We start from the raw sequence: 23621 nt of genomic DNA, 5'->3' as shown, positions 1-23621 counted from the left end.
ATTTATGTTATGTTTTATTGAATTTACATTGTTTATAATTTTATTTCATTTAAAATAAATTTCTAACTTTAGAAATAATTTGCTAACTAATAAAATATTATATGTTATCTACAATGCTAATATAAAACTAATGCTTTACACATCACATAGACTCTTAAAAAAGATTATCAGCTATCAGAGTAAAAACGCACAGGTGTATGCTAATATGATTTCACTGGCATCAACAATGATTTTCCTAAACTCTAAATATCACTAATGCACCCTGTTTAAAATCCTTACACCAGATACTTTGGGGAATAAAACTTTGGTGATCTGGGAATGTAGCAAACTGTTCTTTTCCTAGAGCAAAATAAAGAAGTAAAGTGATGTCATAAAGCAGTTCTGAAAGTCCTAAGTAAAATAGCTCTTTACTCAAGATCATAGCTGTTACTGCTTGTTGCTTGTACTTTGGTGGTACCAGAGTGTTAGATATAAAAACATAACAAGGAAGATGCCTTGTGAGACACTGAATCTAAAATCTTTTTTGCCTAAACAGCCATTTATTGGCTGGAGTAATGAACACAATGTGTTGCCATATCTTACCCTGAAGGACACTTTCATGACTGAGGTGTTAATCACTTTTTCTAAATCTTGCCATCTGAACAATTTTATGTCAAAATATAACCTGGATGATTTAGACGTGCTTAAAGTGAAATAATTTTCATGTTAATGAAAAATTTATTTTATATTCAGGTATAAACCATAAGTGTCTGGGTCACCAACTCAGCTGTAAATTAGATTTAATAAGAATACAAGTTTTTTGAGTCTAGGTCTTTGTTAATTTAATTGCTTAATTTGAAAGGATTCTAGGATTACCAAATTGTGACTGTCTTCATTGAAAGACTTGATCGTTCCTTAGACTTTACTTTTTGGTTTTCTTTATTTGAGGTTAAGAAAAGAATTTTAAGATCTCTTTGAGAGACTGAAGTGTTTGGGTTTTTTTGAATGTGTTGAGTTAACCTTGTCCTGCTGCCAGCTGATCATCCAACTGTTCTTTCAGTCCCTTTCATCAACAGAATAAGAAAAGAAAGTAAGGATGAAAAAACTAATGGGTCAGCAACATAGAAAGTAACATTGAGTGCACCCTCAGTAAGTCTGCCGATGACACCAAGCTGTGTGGTTCAGCTGATTTACTGGAGGGAAGGGATGCCATCCAGAAGCCCTTGCCGCACTGGAGAGATGGACCTGTGGGAACCTTATGAAGCTCAACAAGGCCAAGTGCAAGGTCTTGCATGTGGGTCTGGATAATCCCAAACTGGAACTATTGTTTGGCAAGGGGTCAGGCGTAGCATGGCAGTGTGCACTTGCAGCCCAGAAGCCACCCATATTGTGGACCGCACCAAAAGCAATGTGGCCAGCAGGCTGCGGGAAGTGATTTTCCTCTCTGTTTTGCTCCTGCTCCTGTGTCTAGCTCAGGTGTCCCAGCACAAGTACAACACAGACCCTTTGGAATAAGTCCAGAGGAGGGTCATAAAAAATGGTGAGAGGATTGGAACATCTCTCCTGTGGAGACAGGCCAAAAAGGTTGGCACTGTTAAGCCTGGAGAAGAAAAGGCACCAGGGAGACCTTATAGCAGCCTTGAAGTGTGTACAGAGGGACTTTTTATATGTCACATAATGATAGAACAAGGGGGAATGTTTATAAACTAAAAGAGGGGTCTGTGTCTGTCATGATCCCTTCTCACAGAAGGTGCCTTGCAGCTCCTCCATCAACACTTTCTCACCTCCAGTCAATATTAAAAATAAGATTTCAGTGGCTAAAATAGAATGTGTGTTAAAATGAGCTATACAAATTCAAAATTCTCATTCAAATGGCCAATTACTGGCTATCATCCAAAAGATGCCAAAAAATGACTAAGTACCATGAAGTCAGTGAATTCAGTCATTTCTGCAGAGCAGTAATTACTCTGTAGCTTTAAATAGTTATTCTGTTAAGCAAAGATCTCTCTTTCTTATCTTCCCTATGAGTACAAACTGACATGTGGAAGTGACTAAGTGTGTACTTAAGTTATACGTTAAATGAAGTCAAAATCTTGGCTTAAATAACTCAGCTTGTATTTTATCTTTTATGTCAGTTTTGAGGCCCAGTCTTTCTTATCATCAACCTCAGACCCTGCTGTTCATCTTATCTATGTGACAAGGGAAACTGCTTCACTTTTCATACAATAGGTTCACCCAACAAAAATGTCCCACAAAATCTAATCAGTTAAAAGGGAGAACAGTTTACTTTGTCTTTTTGACCTTCCCTGCTGCTTTTACAGCTTTGTACTGCCAGTCAGCTCTGGTAGTGATTGCATCTGCACTCCTCAAGCCTCATTGCATTTCTTGCTATTGATATCCAGTGGAAGAAGAGTAACTACACTACTAACTGAAGTGACCACTTATTTAGTCAGACAGGAGGAATCTAATGACATGCTCCTTGAGATATTAAAGCAAGAGGCAGCTTACATGTAAAGAGGTCAAAACTGACTGGCACACTGAGAACAAATTCAACACGCAGACTGACAGATCTGCATTTCTCTAATAAATGGAGAATTTGTGGTGTCTGTATTTTAGTTTTAATATTAGAGTATTTACATACGTTTGGGGAATGGTAGAAACTTTACGTTTGATGAACACACCATAAGAATGGCACAAATTTGCTTTATGAATTTTCCTGAGAAGTGCTGTAATGTCTGTGCTGTATTTGATTTGTGAGGAAAGGAGGAGGCACTTTTGCTGGACTTGTTGAGCTTATTTATTCAGCAAAGATTTCCTAGGCCAGAAAGAACCTAGAACAGCAAGGTGTAACCTCATTGAGTGTTTGGCTTGAAGTGACAAGTCAGGACTGCTAGCTGTCTTTCCCGGGATCTAAGGTCAGCGCACAAACATTCTTTTTCCTCTCCAAGTGACTTATGGCCTATTAAGTAGAGCCTTAAGATATACTTTAAACAGTTAAGTCTTAGTCTGGTGGCAGGTTTGCTTCACTCATTCTCCTTCTTGTTCATGGAATAGAGTGTTCCATGAATAAGAAACAGATGAATACATCTGACTGAGCTCAGATGTAGAGAGGAAGCACACATTCAGTGAAAGGAGCAGGGATAGACTGCTTAGGAGGAATATTATGTCATTGCCTAAGTGTATAGAATTGAAATTAGGGAAGGAAAAGCTAAACTAGAGCTGAGAATAGAGAAAATGTGCAAAGCCATAAGGAAGATGTCTATATATACTTTGGGAGCAAAATGAAGGCTAATAAAAAAGTGGACTTATTTCTCAGTAGGGTGTGAGACGTTGTGACAAAAGACATGGAAGAATCTGCAGCATGCAAAGTTTTCTTCAGGTTTTATGACTAAAGATCAAACTTAAGCTTTCCAGTGTTCTAAGAGTTGAAGATACTCCTTTTCTAACAGGTCTTCTGTTAGAATATGATCAATTCACCACAACCAACCTTTTACTAATCTTCTTGTCCACCATTCCACAACATAAAGTCCTAACTTGGGTACAGGCATATTGTGGGAGACAGTGTCAAAGCCATGCTAAAATCATGATAAGTGACAAACACTCCTAAGAGTTCCAGAGCTGTTAGCGTTGTTCCCTATTACTGCTTACTAGGAGACTCTTTGTACTTTTCATCCAGTGTAACTGGAGGGATTTTTGAATATATTTCAGTATGTCATTGTGCGTGCTTTAAAGGAGTCTAGTTTATAAGAGTTACCAAGGCCCAGGGGATCGAAATCTCAATTTCCACACAAATTTCTCTGCTACAAATACTGAGATAAAGGAACATTTAAGCAGCTCTAATGTTGAGTTAAGCTAAGTTGTGGTGTGAGAACACCCCAAAGAAGCACTACATATCATAATGCCAGTCTATTCTTCTGTGATTCCATGATATTTCTTTGAGCTTTGTGTAAGTTGTAAATGTATTTTATATATTTCATATTAAATTATTGAATTGATCTTTGCAGCTTGTCCGGCTATAGTGTGACGCTGTGATGTTGCTTCCTCTGGAAATATTGAAAACTATGTTAATTTTCTTATGATGTTTCCTATATTCAGACATGAATTAATAGACTTACTTGCATGGTTTCAGGTTTATCTTGTTCTATATCCCTTTTTATAAGTTTATTCAACTGTCAACTAAATCTTAATTCTTAACTGCTATATCTTTAGGTGTGGCTTGATTAGTTCATTTTGTATTTTAGTAAATATTTCTGCCTTCAGCAGGGGGATGCCCCAGCTGTGCACTGATCCAGCAGTGCAAAGGCTCAGCCTTGCCACGGCTTATCAAGTTGCTGGTTTAACCCCTGTGCTGGGGCCAGTGGCTGCTGCCTGTTCTGTTCCAGCTTCAGCTCTGGGGTGGCCCCACTAGAGAGGGGGTGACACTCCCCACCTGTCACTGCCTGACAAACCATGGCCCTCTGTGTGCATGGGGGATTTGGAGGGTCTGGGGTGTCTGGGCACCACTCCCAGGCTACTGCTGGCAGCCTTTCCTGCTAGAAGCAGGAAAGTTATAAAGGGAAAGCCAAGTAGAGCCTAAGACTGGGGAATAAGAAAGTATCAGTATTATGTTCCTCCAAATAAAGAGAAGAAAGAAGTCATGCACCAGTGTAAAGTTCAAATATCTAAATAAGTGTACAAGCTACAGGTGATGTTTTTATATTTTATCCCTCTGGTTCTTGTATTCACTTTTAAATTAAATGGGAAAATATAGTTCTGAAGAGCCATGCATATGTATCCAAGGTCCCTATTTGATATTTAATGAAAACAAAGGTTGTCAAAGTTTTAAACCGAGGAAATTAAATTTTTTAATTGTTTTAATTACTTTGTTTCCTCTAGTCTAATCTTATCTTATAACATTCTCTGTAGTGGAAATCAAACCTTGTCTAAACAAAGAAAAAGATACTTCAAAATAGGTGGCAATCTTTCAAATTTACTGCAGTCTAATCAGCACCAATTGAATTTGACTTGCTATGGGTGAAATAATTGCCTGAAATAAGTCTATTACTGACACAAAGTACAATAGAAATAGAAAATCTAAATCTCTGGCATTAGTCACTACGTTATAATAAATCTTACTTAAGATGAAATCAACAAAAACAAGCTCAGTGACCTTTTCAGCCCTAGTTTTCCATGCACAACTCATAGGAAACTTTTCTTAACAGATTATTTACTCATAAGAGACTGAATGAGACAATGCTAAAATTATGTTGAAAGAACGTTATGCCTTTCACAAGATTGATGTCAATGTGACAAAATGATTACTTGTTCTTTGCAGTCAGTTACTATTTTTAAGTATGTTTTTAGATTTATATGAAATTATTTAACAAACAATTTATTTTCTTTCTGTAACTGAAAAATGCTCCGTAATATGGTTTTTAGTATTTCTGTTCAAGTTTAATTTGTTAATTTTCATTTCTTAGATTTATGCTATAGATTTTTTCTTAATATACATAATTGACTTAATTATTGGTTATTCATATGATAAACCTATTAATTGATATTTTGAGTCACATCTGTCTATTATGAAATCTCATGGAATGGTCACAAGTAGTTTCCAGTAGTCTTATAATATTTGATACCAAAATTGACTTGAACATGAGAACTAGGTGCTGCTGAGCAATTCTGAAAGGAAATCTCTCCTTTTCTCTCAGTTTTTTCTATTTTCAAAAGGATACCAAATTTTCAGCTTGCAGAGAAAGACCAAATTTCTTTTTCTTTTTTTCTATATCATGTGTAAATTAGTATAGCATGCTAATTTATTATTATTTTCCATTTTTTAGTGTGTTCTCAGCAACCAATTGCTTTATCATGCATTTGTTTTTATTTTCCAGGTAGAAAATATTTAACTTTATTGCTCCACAAAATTCTGTGTCCTTCCTTTTCATTTTTTCAAACTACTCAATTCTCATAAATTGGTATATTGAATTTTTAATCTTCTCAAGCAGCACTCAAATATCAAATATCAAACAGATGTCATCACTATATATTTGTCATTTTTCATGATGTATGTCAATATAACTATCTTTTTGGTATTTACACTATAGGTAATTCCAGAGAGATATTTTTATTGATGACTATCATGAACTATATGAACAGTCTATGTAACTAAAATCAATTATGTGGAAATATTAATATTAATAAATATTGTGTTACTTGGTTTGAGTTTAGAATTTAACATTTAATTGCATTTTCTGGATTTTTAAACAGGTCATAGGTGTGAAGTAAATATAGATGAATGTATGTCTTCTCCTTGCCTCAACAATGGAAGTTGCATTGATGGCATCAGTTCCTACAAGTGTCACTGTAAGCAAGGTTTCACTGGAACAAACTGCGAAATAAATATTAATGAATGCTTGCCAAATCCTTGTCTTCATGGAAGGTGCCTATTTTTATTTAACTACTATTATCTCCGTGATAATGTACCTAACTAACAATATTCAAGACTTAATGATATGGGAAGTTTGATAAATTTGCTTTTAATTATGTTCTTCCATAAAGTAAGACTACAAGTGCACTTAAAGATGACAGATGCTGCCTGCTTAATCTAATGTAATATAGTGACATTATCTCAATTTCTCCTGCATTTTTGTTCATTACCATAACTAGTATTCAGTAAGTGGGGATTAATTAGTGTTTAATATACTTAAGAGAAAATCTTTACCTGTTACATGCCAACAGTTGAAATGAGAAGATTTCTTCTAATGTGACAATCAAAATCCTTACAAAATGCCTCAGCACCCACAATATGCACATTTGAAATCCATTATAAAACTATTGAAAAGTACCATGGATTATAGTAGGTTACATCAGACTACTATTTTGAAATGCATGGAATGATACTGCTAGTGCTGAATCTGGAACTACAACTAAAGAGCTAAATAGGACTCTTTTGTATTTCAGATGCATAGATCTCATTGATGGGTATCAATGCTCTTGTGAACCTGGATGGACCAGCTCAAGATGTGAGATAAATATTAATGTATGTTTTCAATTTATTTTTTTTTTAATTATAGAGGAAAGGGTGATATGTCATTGAAACTTATCTTTATTTAGTTAACCTCTGAAGCCAGTATATAGAAAATGTATGACAGAAATTCAGTTGTCTAAAATCCGTTCTGAAAAGTGCATTTCTTTTTGCTTACATGACAGTGCATTATAAAAGACCCTTAACAAAATGTCGAAAGAAGTTTAAAAATGAAGTGTGAATGATAAATCTGGAAAGCTATAGCAAGCTAAGCCGACATTACCTGAATATCATTTGTACCTCAGTTTGGGATGAATAGTATAATTACCTAATTTGTGTGTTTGAGTCTCATTTGCTGCAGTTTAGCTGCATATTTGAATAGTAAACCTCAAGGTACAATGTTCTACACTGAGAGTTGCCATGACTTGTCTTTAAATTTCAAAAACCATGCAGTAATAGAATTCTATGGTATAAAACCATGGGGTACTAAATACACTGCCCACTTAGTCCTCTGAAGTTCATTAATAGTTTTATGTTCTCATGGGGAATGGTTGTGGTCAAAAACAGATCCATATATAAAAATTTGTGTTGTGTAGATTCCCAGGGTCAGCAAACCAATTTGTAGAAGGTGATTACATCTGGCAGAACAATGAACAGAGTTTACAATAGTGACTACACTTTGCAGAAAGTATTGAACTGATTTAGACTTTTTTAGGTTTTCTGCCAAATGGAGTTTAATATGATCTTGGGATATGATCCTTTCAAATGTATTTGGTCTCATGAGAAAAACTGGCATGAGAAATTTTGGCATGAACCTTCCTTCAGGCTATCTGGCTTCTAATATTGCGCTACTGAGTTGTCAAAAAACATTCCAAAATGTTATAGAAACTTCTTTTTAACTCATGTATGAATGCAGGGACATTTCATAATTTTTATTTACAGCTTGAAATACTATATAACTAAAAATGTGTCATATTACATAAAGGAAGTATGGTCCATAATTCTTCTGTTGACAATCCATGAAAGTCACACATAAGGTGTAATTCTTACTGGTATATTAGCTTCCAAACCCTTTTACAGAAAGAAAAAGACAGAAAATAAGTAATCCAGCTCTACAGAATGCCCATCATGATATGATAAGATATGATATTGCAAATCTGTATGTTTATCAGCTGTTGCAAATGCTAATACAGAATACCCTTGGGTAATATTTTCTTCTGAAGCATCCATGATTTACACTTTTTTCCATTTGAAGAGAACAAGAGATTAAATGACCTGTAGAAAACATCATAAAATTATATTCAAAAGATAATCATATTTCATAGCGAGATGTTTGAAAATGCATAGCTTAGAAACTCATAGGAAGAAACAATATACATATACCTTTGACAGATAAGTCTGTCAGAGTAACAACTTCATTTTTTGATAGTCTTTCAATTTGCATGCACTATGATTCCCAGATTACACTTTGCTGCAAATGTCATATTTTAAAGTTTCTAGCATTGCATACATGCTGGTCAGACATATATCATATCTATGTGAATCTATAATCAACATAAAAGATACACATAAAAGATATTTTTTAAGTGCCAGTGAGACTGTGTCAGACCTATGCAACTCTTACAGTGATCAGCTAGGCTTTCTGACTATGTAGGGGTATGTATAAAGCGATAATCATAGTAGCTTATGCTATGTAATTTTTTTTTCTAGAGTAGCTTCAGCCACTTTCATTTTAAAAAATAGTAATGATTTAATCATATATATATATATCATTTTCTTTCTTTTGTGATTTGAAAGTACACTTTTTTACATTAAGGATTATGCAATTTCATTTGGTGCAGTAGCCAAGATTCTCCTTAGAAGGGGGTCTGCAGGAGTTGCTTTTGTGACAACAAACCAGGGGCTGCTCCAGGGTGGAAACAACCTATTTGAGTCAGCTCCACCCAACCAACTGCAGGGAAGAGTTGAGCCTCTCACTTAAGATGATGACACCTTTGTAGAAACATATTTAGGAAAGAGCAGAAAACACAGTTCAGCAGACAAAGGAGTGAGGGGGGAAAGAATTGTGAGAAACAACCAGGCAGTATCCAATGCCATTGAAGAAGGAGAGGGAAGAGGAGCTTGAGATGCTGCAGCAGAGATTTTTGGAGCTGTAGCTGCTGAAGAGAATCATGATGGAGCAGGTATTTGCCAGTTCTTCATGGAGAGAACCATGCCAGAGCAGACATCTGCACTACAGCCCACATAAGACTCCAAGCTGCAACATGTGAATATTGCCTGAGTGTTGCAGCCCATGGAGTGCCCCAACAGGAGCAGGTTGTAGGCAAGAACTGTGATGCATGGAGAGAAGCCCATGCAGGTACAATTTCATCCTGCAGCACATAAAGAGGACCCACTCTGCAGTGGGAGAAAGAAGGAGCAGCAGAGAGGAGCTGGTGTGAACTAAGATCCCTCTCTCCTCCCCCATCTAAGCTTTTCAGGGTGAAATGAGGAAGTAGAACATTTTGAAATAGAGTGATGAGCCTGGGAAGAAATGGAGTGTGGATTTATCTTTTCTTTCTGTTTCTTGTTGGTCTATTTCTAGTTGAATGTAAATTATTATTTTACCCATGTTAAGTCTGATTTTCCCGATTGTTACAGTAAACGGTAAGTTATCTCTCTGTCCTTGTCATACTAGGAGCTTTGTCATCTTCTTTTCTTTCCTTGTCATGTAGGAGGAGGGAGAGTGAGAGAATGGCTGGGTGGCCATTACAAGGTCAGCAACTAAGATGATTCAAATATCCAGTTTAAAAATACTATTTATGTGTGTATATGTATTTCCTCAGGCATGCTTGCATCTTTTTTCTTTACTTTTTTACCCTGGATTTTTTCATCAGTTTTCAAGAAAATACACTTCAAAACTTTATCTAGTAGTCTAATACTTGTAGGTACAAAATAAGCACTATATATCTTTATAGTTTTGGCCTATAGCTTTTGCATATCAGTTACGGAGTGTGTATATTGGAAGTTCCCTATCTACTGCAGTTTTCATTGCTTTTTCATTTATGGAATTCACTCAAAAACAAGGAACAGTAAAAATATATGCACTATATGAATCAATTTCAATACACATTATTTCCTTTGACATCTGCGTATTTTTGAAATTATAAAATGAATGTACATAACAGAAAATCAATTCTTCCTCTCTGATAAACATAGAATAATAATATGTGCAGTAATAGCCATAATGGTTAGACATTGCCTCTTACTTTTTTTGACTTGTTTCTTTACTATGATGGATGAGACATGATTGACAAATGTGCTTCTTCCATGCTCAGTTAAGATGGCTCATCCTGTCAAAAAAGAAGCAAAAAGCATTTTGAGTCTTTACACAAGAGAATATTCATCTTGCTGTTGTTTTGACTTCTATCTAATAGAAAGCTGTGATCAGACTGCATCCTAGTTTTTTTTATTTTATCTGGTTTTACCAATCTTTCCTCTCTATTTTCATAAAAGATAGAAACAAGTGGTAAATCAGGAAAGTCAGCTAATTTTCTGTGCAAACGCACCACAGCTTATGCACATGCCGAGGCTACTTCAAGCAAATAAATATTTATTCATCAGGACCAGCCAGACTGGACAAAGGACATGGGCATTGCCAACATTGATGGGTGTACAAAGACCTTCAGATAAGGTGGATGCTTTTCATGTCTCTCTGAGATTTTTCACACTCCTGAGTATTTTTACCTATTGCTTACTAGTTTAAAAAGCATTTGGTAAAGTAAGTAATTTCTTGAAAGAAGCTAAACTAAGATTAACACTTAAAAAAAAAAAAATGTGGTTTATGCACAAGATGCAGATAGACTGCATCTAGGAAGAAAGCGAGATACCCACTTTATTCTGCAAAACACAATATCTGTAATTACAGACCCATGGGACAATTTCAGTGTGTGTAGTACTTCAGAGACATCTGGCCACGACATAGGAAGTTTATTTTAAGTCAGAGTGACTGAATTAGAGTATTTTAAATAGAAAGTAATAGGAAAAATAGATAATATAGACTGGTGAAGAAAAGAAATGGGTGAGACCTAAAAGAATGTTGAAGAGGAGTTTAACCCCCAAAGTGCTAAGCCCTCTGAGGACATTCAACTGACAGGCATATTTATAATCTTTGACATGAGAAAATCCTACTGACTGATATCATAGTATGATCTTGCATGACAGATACTCTAGCAAGAGAGTATATCCTAAAGCCCAGGAATATTAAATTATTATATTCAGTTTCAGGAAAATAAACTTTGTAAAAGTGAGGCACACAGGCATATTAACAGCTATTAAACAAATATGGTTAAAAGCCCAGGTAAAATGTGTGCTATAGCTGAAGAATGCAAAGTGGTTCAAAGCCCCTGCCTGGCTTAAGAAAGAAACTTAAGACTATCACAAGGAAAAAAATGACATTTTAATAAATGGAGTGCTTGCATATATGGAAAGAATAGAAAGCTTTTCAAAACATATTAATTCAAATGTTGGTAGGAACTTCAAAAACCTAAACAAAAAATTTGAAAGTGTCTTTAAAAGAGCACTCTAACTTATAAAAACTTATTTACATCTATCAAAGTCTGGAAGCAGGGAATAGGTGGGATTGCTTGACAGTGAAAGTGCAAAAATGTGCACTCAAACGGGGTTTGAGAGAAGCTTAGTGAATTCTTTGCATTTGACAAATGCCAGAAGGACCTCACAGAATTGAAAGAGGGAGAAGGTGGCAGATAACCTTCAGTGTAAAGTAATATTCTAGGGAGAAATATCCTCATTGAATTCATCCTCAACTGAATTCAGCTGTCAGTTACAATTCAGGAAAGAAGATTTGGAACAAATATTGACAGCGAAGTAATTGTCTCAATCGACAGTCACAGCAAAGCATAGCAAGAAAACTTGCTGGGCATAATCAGGAAAAGCATGAGGAACAAGAGAGAGGACATGATTTCCCTGCTGCATAAAACCAAGGTGGGCTCATAGATTGGTTACTGTGCACAATTTTGGACCTTGAACCTTAAGGAGTGCAAGAAGAAGCTACAGAGAGTAACAAATATTATGTGAATTGCCTAGCTGACATATAAGGAGTTATTTAAAGGCTGGAAACTGTTCCCTTTAAAGAGGGGAAAGCAGAAGGAAATGTAATTAAGATTTAGAAAACCACTGCAGAGGAAGATAAATGGAAAATCACTTCCCCAAATTCTGTAGTGAGCAACAGACACTTCGGGGTACATGATAAAAATAAAAAGAGTTATATATGGAAGAAACCAAACTACTTTCTTTCAGAGGAAGCAGAGAACACCTAGAATTTGCTGCCCCAAAAGCTGGGGAGTCATCTTATCTCTTGGTAGGTTAAGAAAACTTATGCACCAGGTTCATAAGTGAATGCTAAATGAATCAATCAGGGAAATACAGTTTATCCTGCCTGATTAGATGGTTCTGCTTGCTAAAGGGAGGATGCAAGGGACATAGATTTTGCTAAAGTGGCTTTCCCTCCATTACTATAATAGACAGAATACTGGGCCAGATGGAGCACTGTCCTGATCCAGTATGACCCTGCTTTGTATTATTGTCACAAAATTAGATTTATTTTCATTATTTTTTCTATTCTCCTTATGCTCATAACACAAAATTTCAAGGCAAAACATTCTTATCATTTTGAACTCCTTTTGAATTATTTAGGAAAAAAACAACATTCTGAAAGGTCAACCCATATTTTCCCTGATCAGTCCTCAAGATGTTGTATATATGTTCCATCTACCAAAAGAAAAAGGTTTTGGAACTAAATAATTAAACAAAATGGATACATGATTACATTAACTGCAAAAAGAAAGTGTAATAATTTTACTTGTTAGAAAAACACACTTTATTTATAGTTTTGTTAAACATCAAATAGAAATATATCTGGACCAGTCATCGAAAGGTCTCAATGTAAATCTCACACTTTTATATGGCATCAATACTACTGAGATTTAACCCAAAGTATATACACTGTAAAATTAGATGTTTTTTCAAAATCTAGATTCAGCAGGCATTAAAAACATATGCATATTATATTCTGTATGTAAAAAACTTTGTTTTAAAACATGAATTAGCTTCTAAAGCATTTATTTACAGCCTTTTTTACTTTCTGCATGCTTTATTTTTTTATTTCATTCCAAACCCTTAGCCACTTGGCTCTTGCTTATTAAAAACTTTCAATTTTGACCTGAAAATAGTGTTGTCCTATCATTAAGTGAATGGAAGCATGCCTCTTGAAAGCATCTTTCTTTTGCGGTGCAATATATACAATTAAATTTCTTTCTTATTCCTTTCTTTTCTCCCCTTAACTCCCCCCGAAATCACCATAGTGGATTTGAATGAGCTCTCTTACAAATTATTCCACTTTATAATTACTTTTTTGATACAAAACACAATTTCACTTAAATAAAAATAAGTCTATATTTACTTTTGTTTTTGTATTGAATGTCTTTTATAGAAATATATTTTAAAGATTAGTTAGAAATAATTTTATATTTTTAATCAGCATTTCCAAGGCAGACTAATGGAAAATAGTCCTTTCTGCTGGAAAATAATTTTTAAAAAATCCTAACTTCCAAAATGCACCTCTTTTTTTTTTTTTCTTTTTTTAAGAAGTAGTGTTTAATAGACATGTTATTTTGAAAAATAGTGGATTTTCACTATTTTTATTACTTTGCCAAAATGTGTTCCCTTAGAACTGTTTCAAGCTATGGATTGTGAATCTGGCGATAATATAATGAAATATGTAGAAAGTTGGGTTTTCTTAGACAGAATAACTTCACTTCCAAAGACAGATGTCAGTATAGACACACAGATTTGGATATGGAAGTAGTATGCCTTGAGCAAAGTGCCTTTCCAGGTCACTTGTTAAGAGTCCCAGCTTCAGAACAATTCCCTGCCAGAAGAACCAGTGAACTGTGCCATGCCAAGGTGGACTCTCTTAAGGGACAGTCATTTTCTTCCTAGTACAAACAAGATTTCCTATACCATGACATTCAGAGAACAGGAAATACAGTGAAGAAATAATAAATTATTGCACTCTAATAAATGTAGTGTATCTTGTATGACATTGTTAGAACTAAGAATTCTTAAAAAAATCTACCTTTAAAAGAGCTGCATAACTAGAAATCTCAGTATTCTTTCACTTTTTTGCCTTGATTTTTAAATTGCCTTGCTATGCTAGAAAAATCAATAAGGACTTGCATTTACTGTAAACACAGTTTAGTAAAAATAAATCCAGAAAATCTCCATTCTGTTCTCCTAATAGAAGAATGTATTTTCCATTCACATCTCCATGGAAATTAATATTTGTATTTAACTTTTATTTGCCTGGAGCATATGTTTTAGAGACGCCTCAAGCCTTTCTTTTAAAACATAATGAGGTGGAAGTTCAACATTTAGCAGTTTTACAGTGACTGATCCTCAACAGTCAAGTTGAACCTTATCTCTTGCTGGATATATCTGGATTTGGGGAATCTCAGTGGTTATTTTCATACTGACTTTCTCTGGGAGTTAAATACTCAATTTATAATAGTTTCTGTGAAAATTACTGTACATTGCCATTATCTTTCTCTCTCAATTTTTTTGTTGATTATGTAAACCTGAGAACACTCATAGAGACATCAAGAATTCTGGAATTTCTTATAGCAAAGAACTCACATGGATTATTGCTTTTAATAGCTAGAAACAGATCTATACTCCATAAATTTGTCTAATAATGCTTAACCATTATCTACTATATTTTTATCAGTATCATGTGAAAATTATATATATGATGAAATAATGGTTTTGAAAAAAAATTCTATCCTAAAAATTCTGTTGCTATTTTTCTTAGATTTAACTTATTGTGAAGTATTTTTTCTAGTACTTAAATCATGTTATAGTTTACATTTTTTACATGCTTTGTAGTAAACAGATTCTAGAACTTGGCACAATGTCTCAGTTTCCACTAACCATAAAAAGAGAAATAATCACCTGTCTTGGTAAGTCAAAGTCTAAGTCTTAGTTCCCCTCTCTGAAGACTTAAGGGTAGAATTAGCCATTTTTTCCATAGAGAGCTCATGTTGACAGCTTGCCCATTATAATTTTTAAATATTTTTCAAGTTCATTGCCTGTTAAAAACATATAAACTCAAAGGATTCCATGTTAGGATTTCTCCAAGATGGAGAAAGTCCATGCTTCACAGAAAAAAACCAAAAAAACAACAAACTCAGAATAAGAAATACCTACTGAAAGTAACCCCTCATGCTTTACTCCTAGGAGGTCAGATGTGAGAAAATTAAAAAGATATTTGGATGAGAATAAAGTGTGTCAGACTAGTGAAGAGTTGATAAAAACTCTATATGAATTATTACAATTGCATAATTTTTATTTTGTTTAATAATTTATTTTCTTTGCATTGGAGCTTATAAAAGCCATCCATGTTTTGAAAGATAAGCTGGGAAGGGGAGTACTGGTATGCTGTAAAGTGTGAGTGCTGGGTATCTCTTACACATGTGAATAAGGTTTGGGAATAAACAGAGCACCTCAACTGAAGTCAATAAGGGTGGGGCATTTTGGGGTGTTTTGGTGACAGTGCAAGCAACAAACCCCTTCAGAACAAGAAGATGAGAAGAAAAGGCCATAGGAGTAGCTTTTCTGTCCTGGTTTCCTTCTCTGTGCGTGGCTGTAGCCCTGATTTGACTGAAGCTGCCCTTGAATGGAACAAATGAAACAGAAAGGGAAAAAGGGCAATGATGGCCACAGGAAAGTTAGGCATTACGGCTCCATTTGGACAGGTTACTTGCTCTGCTTGGACAGAAAAGAAAGTTGTACAGCCTATGAACACCCAGGTGTGGTGAGTTCCCTTTGTCTGGCTGCCACAAATCTACACAGCCACTCCTGCACTTTCCTTATCAGGAAAGAGTAAGGAAATAAGAAGAGAAGCTTGTGGGTCAAGATAAGGACAGATAGATTGGTCATGGTCACTGATTATTGTCACAAGAAAAGCAGATTCAGCCCAGGAAAGAATAATTTAAATTACTGTTAATTAAAAACTAAAAGACTTTTCTTCCAACCTGCCAGAAGGCATGTTTCTGCAGAGTCTCTTCTCAAGGGGCTGCAGCTCCTGCCAGGAGCATGGTCAAATATGGGCTCTCCCATGGGCTGCAACCTCCTTTAGGGCACATCTCCCTGCTGTGGTGTGATGGTCACACATCTGACCGTGTGGCCACGTGTTCCTGTGTTGTCCTTTGTGGGCTAGAAGGAGCCAACCTGCTTCACGATGGTCTTCTTGAGACTCTTCCCAGGGATCCCCTGGTAGACACTGCCTCCCCATTTTTCTCTGATCTTTCAGCCTGCAAGGCTTTTTTTCACACTTTTTCCTCACTCCTGTCTCCAGTGCTTTTCTGCACATTTTTATACACTTCCTAAACACGTTGCCACTGCCCCGGTTGTGGGCTTAGCTGCACCCAACACTCCCACTGCCTCCTGCTCACAGCTGGGCTAGCCGAAAGCACCCCATCATATGAGACTTCCAGTGTTCTCAGAGGAAACTAAAAATGAAAGTAGGGCTTGAAAAAAATAAAGAAATCTTAGAGAATAGTAATTAAAAGGAGTACTGGACGTTTGTAGAAAGTCCTGAGGAAGAAAACAAGCTGGGAGCCAAAGCTGTCTATGTTATTGCCTTGTGATCTCTCAGTGTTATGACTACTCAGTGGGCCCTGGACGTCTTAGCATGTTCTCTGCTTTGTAAATGGAATAATTCTGCTGAAAAGTCCAACTCAGAGGTGAAAGTAATTTTGTGCCTTTTGGGAGGAATTTCATTTTGGCATTATTCTTGTGGTGGTTTATTTTTGGCTGGTTGGTTTTATAGTTTTTTGGGTAGTTTTTATGTGTGTGTGGTTTTGGTTCTTTTTTTTGTTTTGTTTCTAAATATTTATTGCTAGCAAACTGTTGGTAGAAGTTGCACAAGGTCTTAAGAGTTTTGCTATCAGATCAAAATTTTGTTTCTGAATCTTAAGAATTATGTATTTTTCAATTCCTGTTAAAATTGAAGTTTCAGATTTAGTAAAGATTGAAAAGACTCCATGAAAATAGAAACTACAAATTTAAGTATAAATAAGTTGGTACTTGTGACACTCTTATATATAAACAAATTTATATTTTGGAAAAGCTAAAATGACCCATGTTTGTGAATATTATTTTTGTAGTTTTCATTTTTCTTAGTTATTCAGAGGCAATTTTCCTTATCTCATCAGTTATAAGCAAGAAAAGATTAAAATTATATATTCGTAGGTTGGGAACTGGGTAACTGAAGTGACCAAGAAGGTATTTTTCTCCTACTCTACTGAAGAAGAGAGACAACATGAGAGACAACATTTCTAGGACTGTGAGTCCCTATTGTTGCTCCAATTTGGCAGCTGTCTGATTAGGGGTCATAGTTAAGATTCAATCTCCTATTATAGAAAGGAAGACAAAATGAAAATAGCATTGGTGTTTCAATGAACTTGTCTTCGATAATCAGGGTAGCTGGGAATTTTCTGCAGACCCACCTATTTCCTAACGTCATGCTGTAAAATCAGTCTCTGGTGGGATCTAAGATCTAAAACTTGGTAACAGTTGTCTTGAAACTTCGGTTTGTCATCTCATGTTCTTGTTCTTTAGGCTACAAACTATAGTATTTGGTGGTAGTGTGGTAGCTCATCAACTTTGGGATAAAGTTATTTGTGGCATTTTTAACATAGTTCTGTCTTTACGCTGACAAAATTTTCTTTCATGAATTAAGAGGAGTGCAGACTAACACACATCTGGTAATAGTGTGCTCTGGTTTTTTGCAAGTCTAATGACAAACTTTTAACTGCAGCCCATCAGGGTGTACTGATGTCAATGTAAGTGATAGGTGTGATTTCTTTCCTTCAAAATGTCTGAAATTTAGCTTACTGTAACTTCTTAAAAGAACAATGTTCTTAAAAGAACATTTCACAGAAGAAAATAAAAAGGTTTTGTGTTGTTTGAAACTTGGTACAACTGTGATAGTGAACTATGAACTTTAGTCTGAGCTTTGAATTTATCTTTAGTTGCTTTAATGATTTCAGTATTTTTTGTTTAACTTTTGAATCATAATTAAGTAAAAATTTGATCCATTAATTAATGTAGATTTAATTTATTCTGCTAATGAGAATAGATAAATTTTGGATTTGTAGTGTGGAGTAAAAGTGAATACAAATTAAGAAGAGTGGACAAATTAATGGAATAGAAAAAAATCAGAGAGTTGAAAATGAGAATTTAGATTTTTTCTAAAGAAAAAAAGAACATTACTGTCTGCCAGAAAAAAAAAATTAATTAATATAGCAAAAGACTACTTCTAGAACCTAGACACAGAAATTTTGGCAGTCTGTAGGGTGATCTCCATCTTCCTGTGGGATATATAATTCAATTAGCTTATGTAATGCTCACTAATAAATCATCCTATATACACCCAGCTGGAGAGCTTATAGGAAAATAAGTTGTTTTCTCACAATTCCCCATGGATATCTGCATTTACATTCTGGCAAAGCTACTGTAGTACCTGCAGGAAATGTGAGTGCCCTTGGATATCCTTAAAGAATTAAACCTTCTAAAGTCATGGCAGTGTGAAAATAAATTTAAAATACTGGATTTAGCTAGACTATTTGGGTTGCAACTGCAAAATACAACTCCTTTGGGACACAGGTAAAGACTACATTTCTGTGATCAAGGGCAAATGCATATTTCTTGCACTGTCTATTGCACTAACTAAACTCTCCTGTAATTCTAGAGAAATATTAACTTGCTGCTAATTTGTCTGGTTTGAATTTGATGATTTTTATATTAGCCTTATCAAAGGAAATTGTTATTATGTGAACACATAAACATGTTTCTATTTGCAATATTAGGCATTAATTGATAATGAGAAAACATTTATCAGGAAATACTGATAAGAGGCTTGTGTGCAGTTATATACTTATCTATGTAAGTAATTCTTTATTTTGTCCATAATTGCCTTACTACTGTGTTTCTACCACAGCAGTACGCCCTAATGTAACAAAATAGAAGAAATAATTGTAAGACTGTGGCTCAAAAACATGCTTTAAAAATTTAATCATAATTGGGATTGCATACTTTTGCTTGTAAGACTGCCTATATAAAGCTATATTTGCATATCTGCAAGAATAATGAATAGGAACAAGTATAGCTAGTATGAGTTGTAACCAAAGGACTCTATAATAAAAAAATTGTGCCAAAGTGGAAATTTCTCTTTATCAGATAGTAAAAGAGTTCCATAATTTTTTCTAATCTCCAGATTCAGTCTCTTGCTCTTGTTGTTGAGCTGAATGATTAATTAATGTGTATTCAATGTATTATTATTTCTCTTCTCAGGAATGTGAATCTGCTCCCTGCATTAATGGAGGCTCTTGTCAAGATGCCATCAATGCATTTGTTTGTGTTTGCCTGAGCGGCTACACTGGCAGATTTTGTGAAGTTGATGTTGATGTTTGCAGTGAGTCCACACTGAACTCAGTTCTTTGTTACAATGGAGGTGTATGTGTTGACGGACCTGGAAGAACATTTAATTGCAGGTTAGTATGAACACTAATTGCTTAAGTTAATACACATTGATTTGCTAATATTTCAGGGCAGTACTGATACCATGTGCACTATATGAACTCAAATGGATTTGGTGCTTAATCTTATGGTCAAAAATATTGTTATCTTAAACCATTCACTGGTTAACATATGTGGAAATATCTAACATAAAGTGACCCTAAAATACTTTAAATGATTGCGTTACTGTTATGTATGTACTCATGTGTTTCATACTCAAAGGGAAAATGAACTTGCAATCAAATTTAGATGACAGGTAATTTACATATTATGTGTGCACAGACACATATCCAAAACAACATTTTAGGATCCATCATCATCATTCTCCAGCTGTTAGACTTCTGCCTAAATTCATGCAATTTTATATCTTACATACTTTTAATATGGGTTTAAAATTAGGCTAATTTATAAACTGTTTACATTATTATGTCATATCTTGATATCCAAGTCCCTTTTCAATTGCTACATTTGTAGAAATATTAAATACGGAGAACTTATTTCATAAACATTCTTAAGAGAGAAACATAAATATCTTCTCCTATCAAATCACATGTTCAAGGTCCCTCTGGGTACCATACTCCAGTGAATCAGCTGCAGCACTCAGCTTGGTGGCATATGGAAACTGGCTGAACATGCCCTTAATCCCATTATCTATGTAATTGGTTAAGATATTAAATAGTGTTTATCTCATGATAACTCAAAAAATATTATGGTTTAGCTTAGAGCTTTCAATATATGCTAAAGTAGATCACACTCTCTTGATTCTGCAGTGGGTTACTATCTGCACAAAGACTTCTGTTGCGACTCAGATGTCTCATAACCTGTTTAGCTCATTATTATTTGACGGCCAATTTGAAAATTCAATCCTGTGCATTCTCCTGTTTCTTTTCCCAGCTCTTGTTCACTCCAGACTCCTTTTTTCAAGCTTAAGTACTGCAGCACCCTTTCATCTTTCACAGATGAATCCTCTGAATTAAATTAAATTGGCTATATTTTTCCCCTCTTCTGCTTGAGATTTTACACCAAACATTTTAAGGATATTTACCTTGCACATACTTTTGAGACTAGCACTGACCATCAGGAGGACTTCATGGAACCAGATTCGGGGAACCTGAAAGGAATTATAATCCGAATTTTTAGTGTTGCCAAGATTACAAAGGTTTTCATGAGTGTTATAACACTACAGTAAGGTAGGTTGATGTAAGATACAATTGTGATCCTGAAAAAAGAAGTGACATATTTGATATAAGTCTCTTCTGATGGGGTCCCGGGAAAGGACTTTTTCAGCTGATTTCCTCTCATATATTGATATGCTTTAGAAAATAGACATAATTCCCTTTCTTATCATTCAGCAGGTGCTACAGTTCCAAATAATGTCTACAAATAGAAGTAAGAAACATAAAAAGATCATAAAGTCAGATTTGCTACTGTGCTGTGAATCTTACAATGTGAACCTGACTCCTTTTGTACCCTTCCATTCACATGTTTTAAGCAGTCTGAACATTGCTCATGTACAAACTGAAGGATAGGAGTTATATGGAGGATAGAAAAGTGGAATTCAGAAAAAATAAAGGAAGGGAGAAATATTTCCTACTCTAGCAAAACAACACAAACATTCAAATAAATAATAAGTCTTAATGCCTGTTACACACTGTGGAATGGGCAGCAAAAGGACTTTAATCCAGTATTGCTTAGAGTCTTCTTGTTGGGAAGACTCGGGATGTCTTGGGATGTTTCAATTTTGTGGCTGGTAGATCAAAAAATAGGAAGTAGTGAAAATGGTCCAGTAATGGGCAAGTGTCAGGCTGTCTTAATTGTGAGCACCACTGCCAGTTTTATCTATGATGTATGTGATATTTTACTCAGTAATACAATGAACACTTCAACTTTCCTTGAATTACGTGTGAATAAATTACATGAACAACCCTACAGGCTTGTGAAATTAATATGAAAAATACCCTTTGAGATAGTCTTTGAATTGTGTGTTATCTGAAATATCTCTCCATCTTCAAACCCTTGGTTTAAAAATAAAACAACTCATTGGAAATGAGAGGGATGCTGGGAGTTGTAATTCAGTTCTATCCTGGGCAGACTGCCACTGAATCAGTGCTTCAGGAAACAGATTACCATCTGAAAAGATGCCCACCTACCTTCCTTTGCATTTCAGTCTTCTCAGTTAAAGGTGCTGGCTGCCACAACAATAAACACTGCATGAATCAGCAAATTAATAATAAAGATAACATTGGGCTCAGGGGGCCTTTCAGAAGACAATTTAATCCAATCAACATATGATTGATATAATGAATATGTAATAGGAATTCCAAAGCTTTTTCATGGAATGCTCCAAGTATTCTGGGGAATAGAAACTGTTTACATCTCCACTTTTACATCTTTTTGTCCCAGACCATTCAGTTTGTTTAGCTTGGGATTTCAAAATATAGGCATAATAATGAGAAAAAATATTCTTCCTTCCCCTCTAATTTTTGCATTGACCTTTTTCAAATGTTCATTTCCAGTACTTCCTGCTGATTAGGTTCAGAATTCATAGAGTCTTGGAAGGATTACCTGTGTAGTGCTTTCAGCCTGATCAGGTGAAAAAAATGTCAACAGTCCTATGACAGGTCTTGCCTTAGATTATATTCTTGAATATTATAGCTTCATTGGACTTTTCCAGCACTATATGTGGTTTGTAAATGGTGGTAGAACATATATGGTTTGCATAATTTAATGTATTGCTGTTTGTGGGTCTGAGAGATGCGTAGCACCACAAGTAAGTTTAACCGTATCTTTTGATTCACAAAGGGGGACTGGTGCTTTTTAAAACCTTTTTTTTTTATTGTATTTGACTACATAATTTTTTTCAGAACTGAAGCTTTTTTGGCAGCATCTTTACAAGATTATCTTATACTCAAGACAGGTAAGTGTGAATAGTTGAACAGAATTACTGATCAAAAAAATGCAAATTCTTTTCTTCCATCAGCTCATGAGATCTTAGGAAAAAACTTTAAAATAGGAATGTTATTCTACATTTCCTCCAAATAAAATGCAATTATTTTTAAACGTTCATTATGATATCTACCTACCTATTTGTTGCCTTCATGGCAGGCAACGGCGACCTGGTTGCAAGGCGACAGCACGGCAGCCCGGCCTGTCCGGGCTAATCGGACTAACGACACACGCTGACACCAATGTGGTGGACGGTCGAAAGCGTTTATTATCTTATCTCATGGGTTTAAATAGTCTTGGGGGACTTTGCTACGTCAGAGGGGGGTTGTAGGGTCTCTAGGTTAGTCGGGAGTGGAAAACTACTGGGTTAGGTGTGGTTACATGCTCTGGGGGTGATAGATAATGTGAAGCAGGGAGAAGGGGGGAGGGTCTTTCTTTCCATCACATCCCGAGATCTTCCGTTCGCCTGTCCCTATCTACCACACCTATTCTTCTATTTTACTGATAAGGAAGCTGGGTTTAGATTTTAGAGCACCTTGTTTCAAGTACCCATGTGCTTTAATTTTCTTGATCTGTTTGAGTAAGGAGCAGCAGTCCTCATAATTAGCTATGACCTCTACAGGGATCTAGGAAAGAAATTAAAATAATTCAAGCATGGCGAGGTCGTGTCAACAAAAAACTGGAGTCTGGAAGATGTATTATTCTGTGGCTGTGGTATGCAGACATCATACAAGATAAGAAATGGTAATGTAGGACGGTTTGTCTTAGAGCTTGTATAAGATAAACAATATACTACTGGTATGAAGCTAACAGTTGTGGGGGGACCTTAGTGTCAGCATCGGTGCTTGGCACCAGTCGACTGTGGATGGGAACTGACTGTCACCATCACTTTATCATTCTACTGCAAAACTTCCATACCTTCTCTCTGTGAGGTCCCATGGGCAGCTTCTCACAACACCGACTCCTTTTCTCTTCCTTCAACACAACCACCTAACCCTAACTATTCATAGCACACCTACCCAACCCTTACTCCTCACAGCAGCACAACCAGACAACT

The 23621-nt window shown here is 35.4% G+C and overlaps 1 protein-coding gene across 1 annotated transcript in view; it reads left to right on the top strand.

The window, feature by feature from the left end:
* The window catches only part of EYS (eyes shut homolog), a 765693-nt gene that overhangs the window by 348980 nt on the left and 393092 nt on the right, over window positions 1-23621 (top strand). The window contains exons 28-30 of the mRNA XM_072926499.1: window positions 6226-6397; window positions 6919-6997; window positions 19394-19593. Of these exons, the coding sequence (XP_072782600.1) occupies window positions 6226-6397; window positions 6919-6997; window positions 19394-19593 (451 nt within the window). The remainder of the gene's footprint in view (window positions 1-6225; window positions 6398-6918; window positions 6998-19393; window positions 19594-23621) is intronic.

The sequence above is a fragment of the Taeniopygia guttata genome, chromosome 3 (genome assembly GCF_048771995.1).
Source record: "Taeniopygia guttata chromosome 3, bTaeGut7.mat, whole genome shotgun sequence".
Classification (NCBI taxonomy): domain Eukaryota; kingdom Metazoa; phylum Chordata; class Aves; order Passeriformes; family Estrildidae; genus Taeniopygia; species Taeniopygia guttata.
This window is presented reverse-complemented; position numbering and strand designations above follow the sequence as displayed.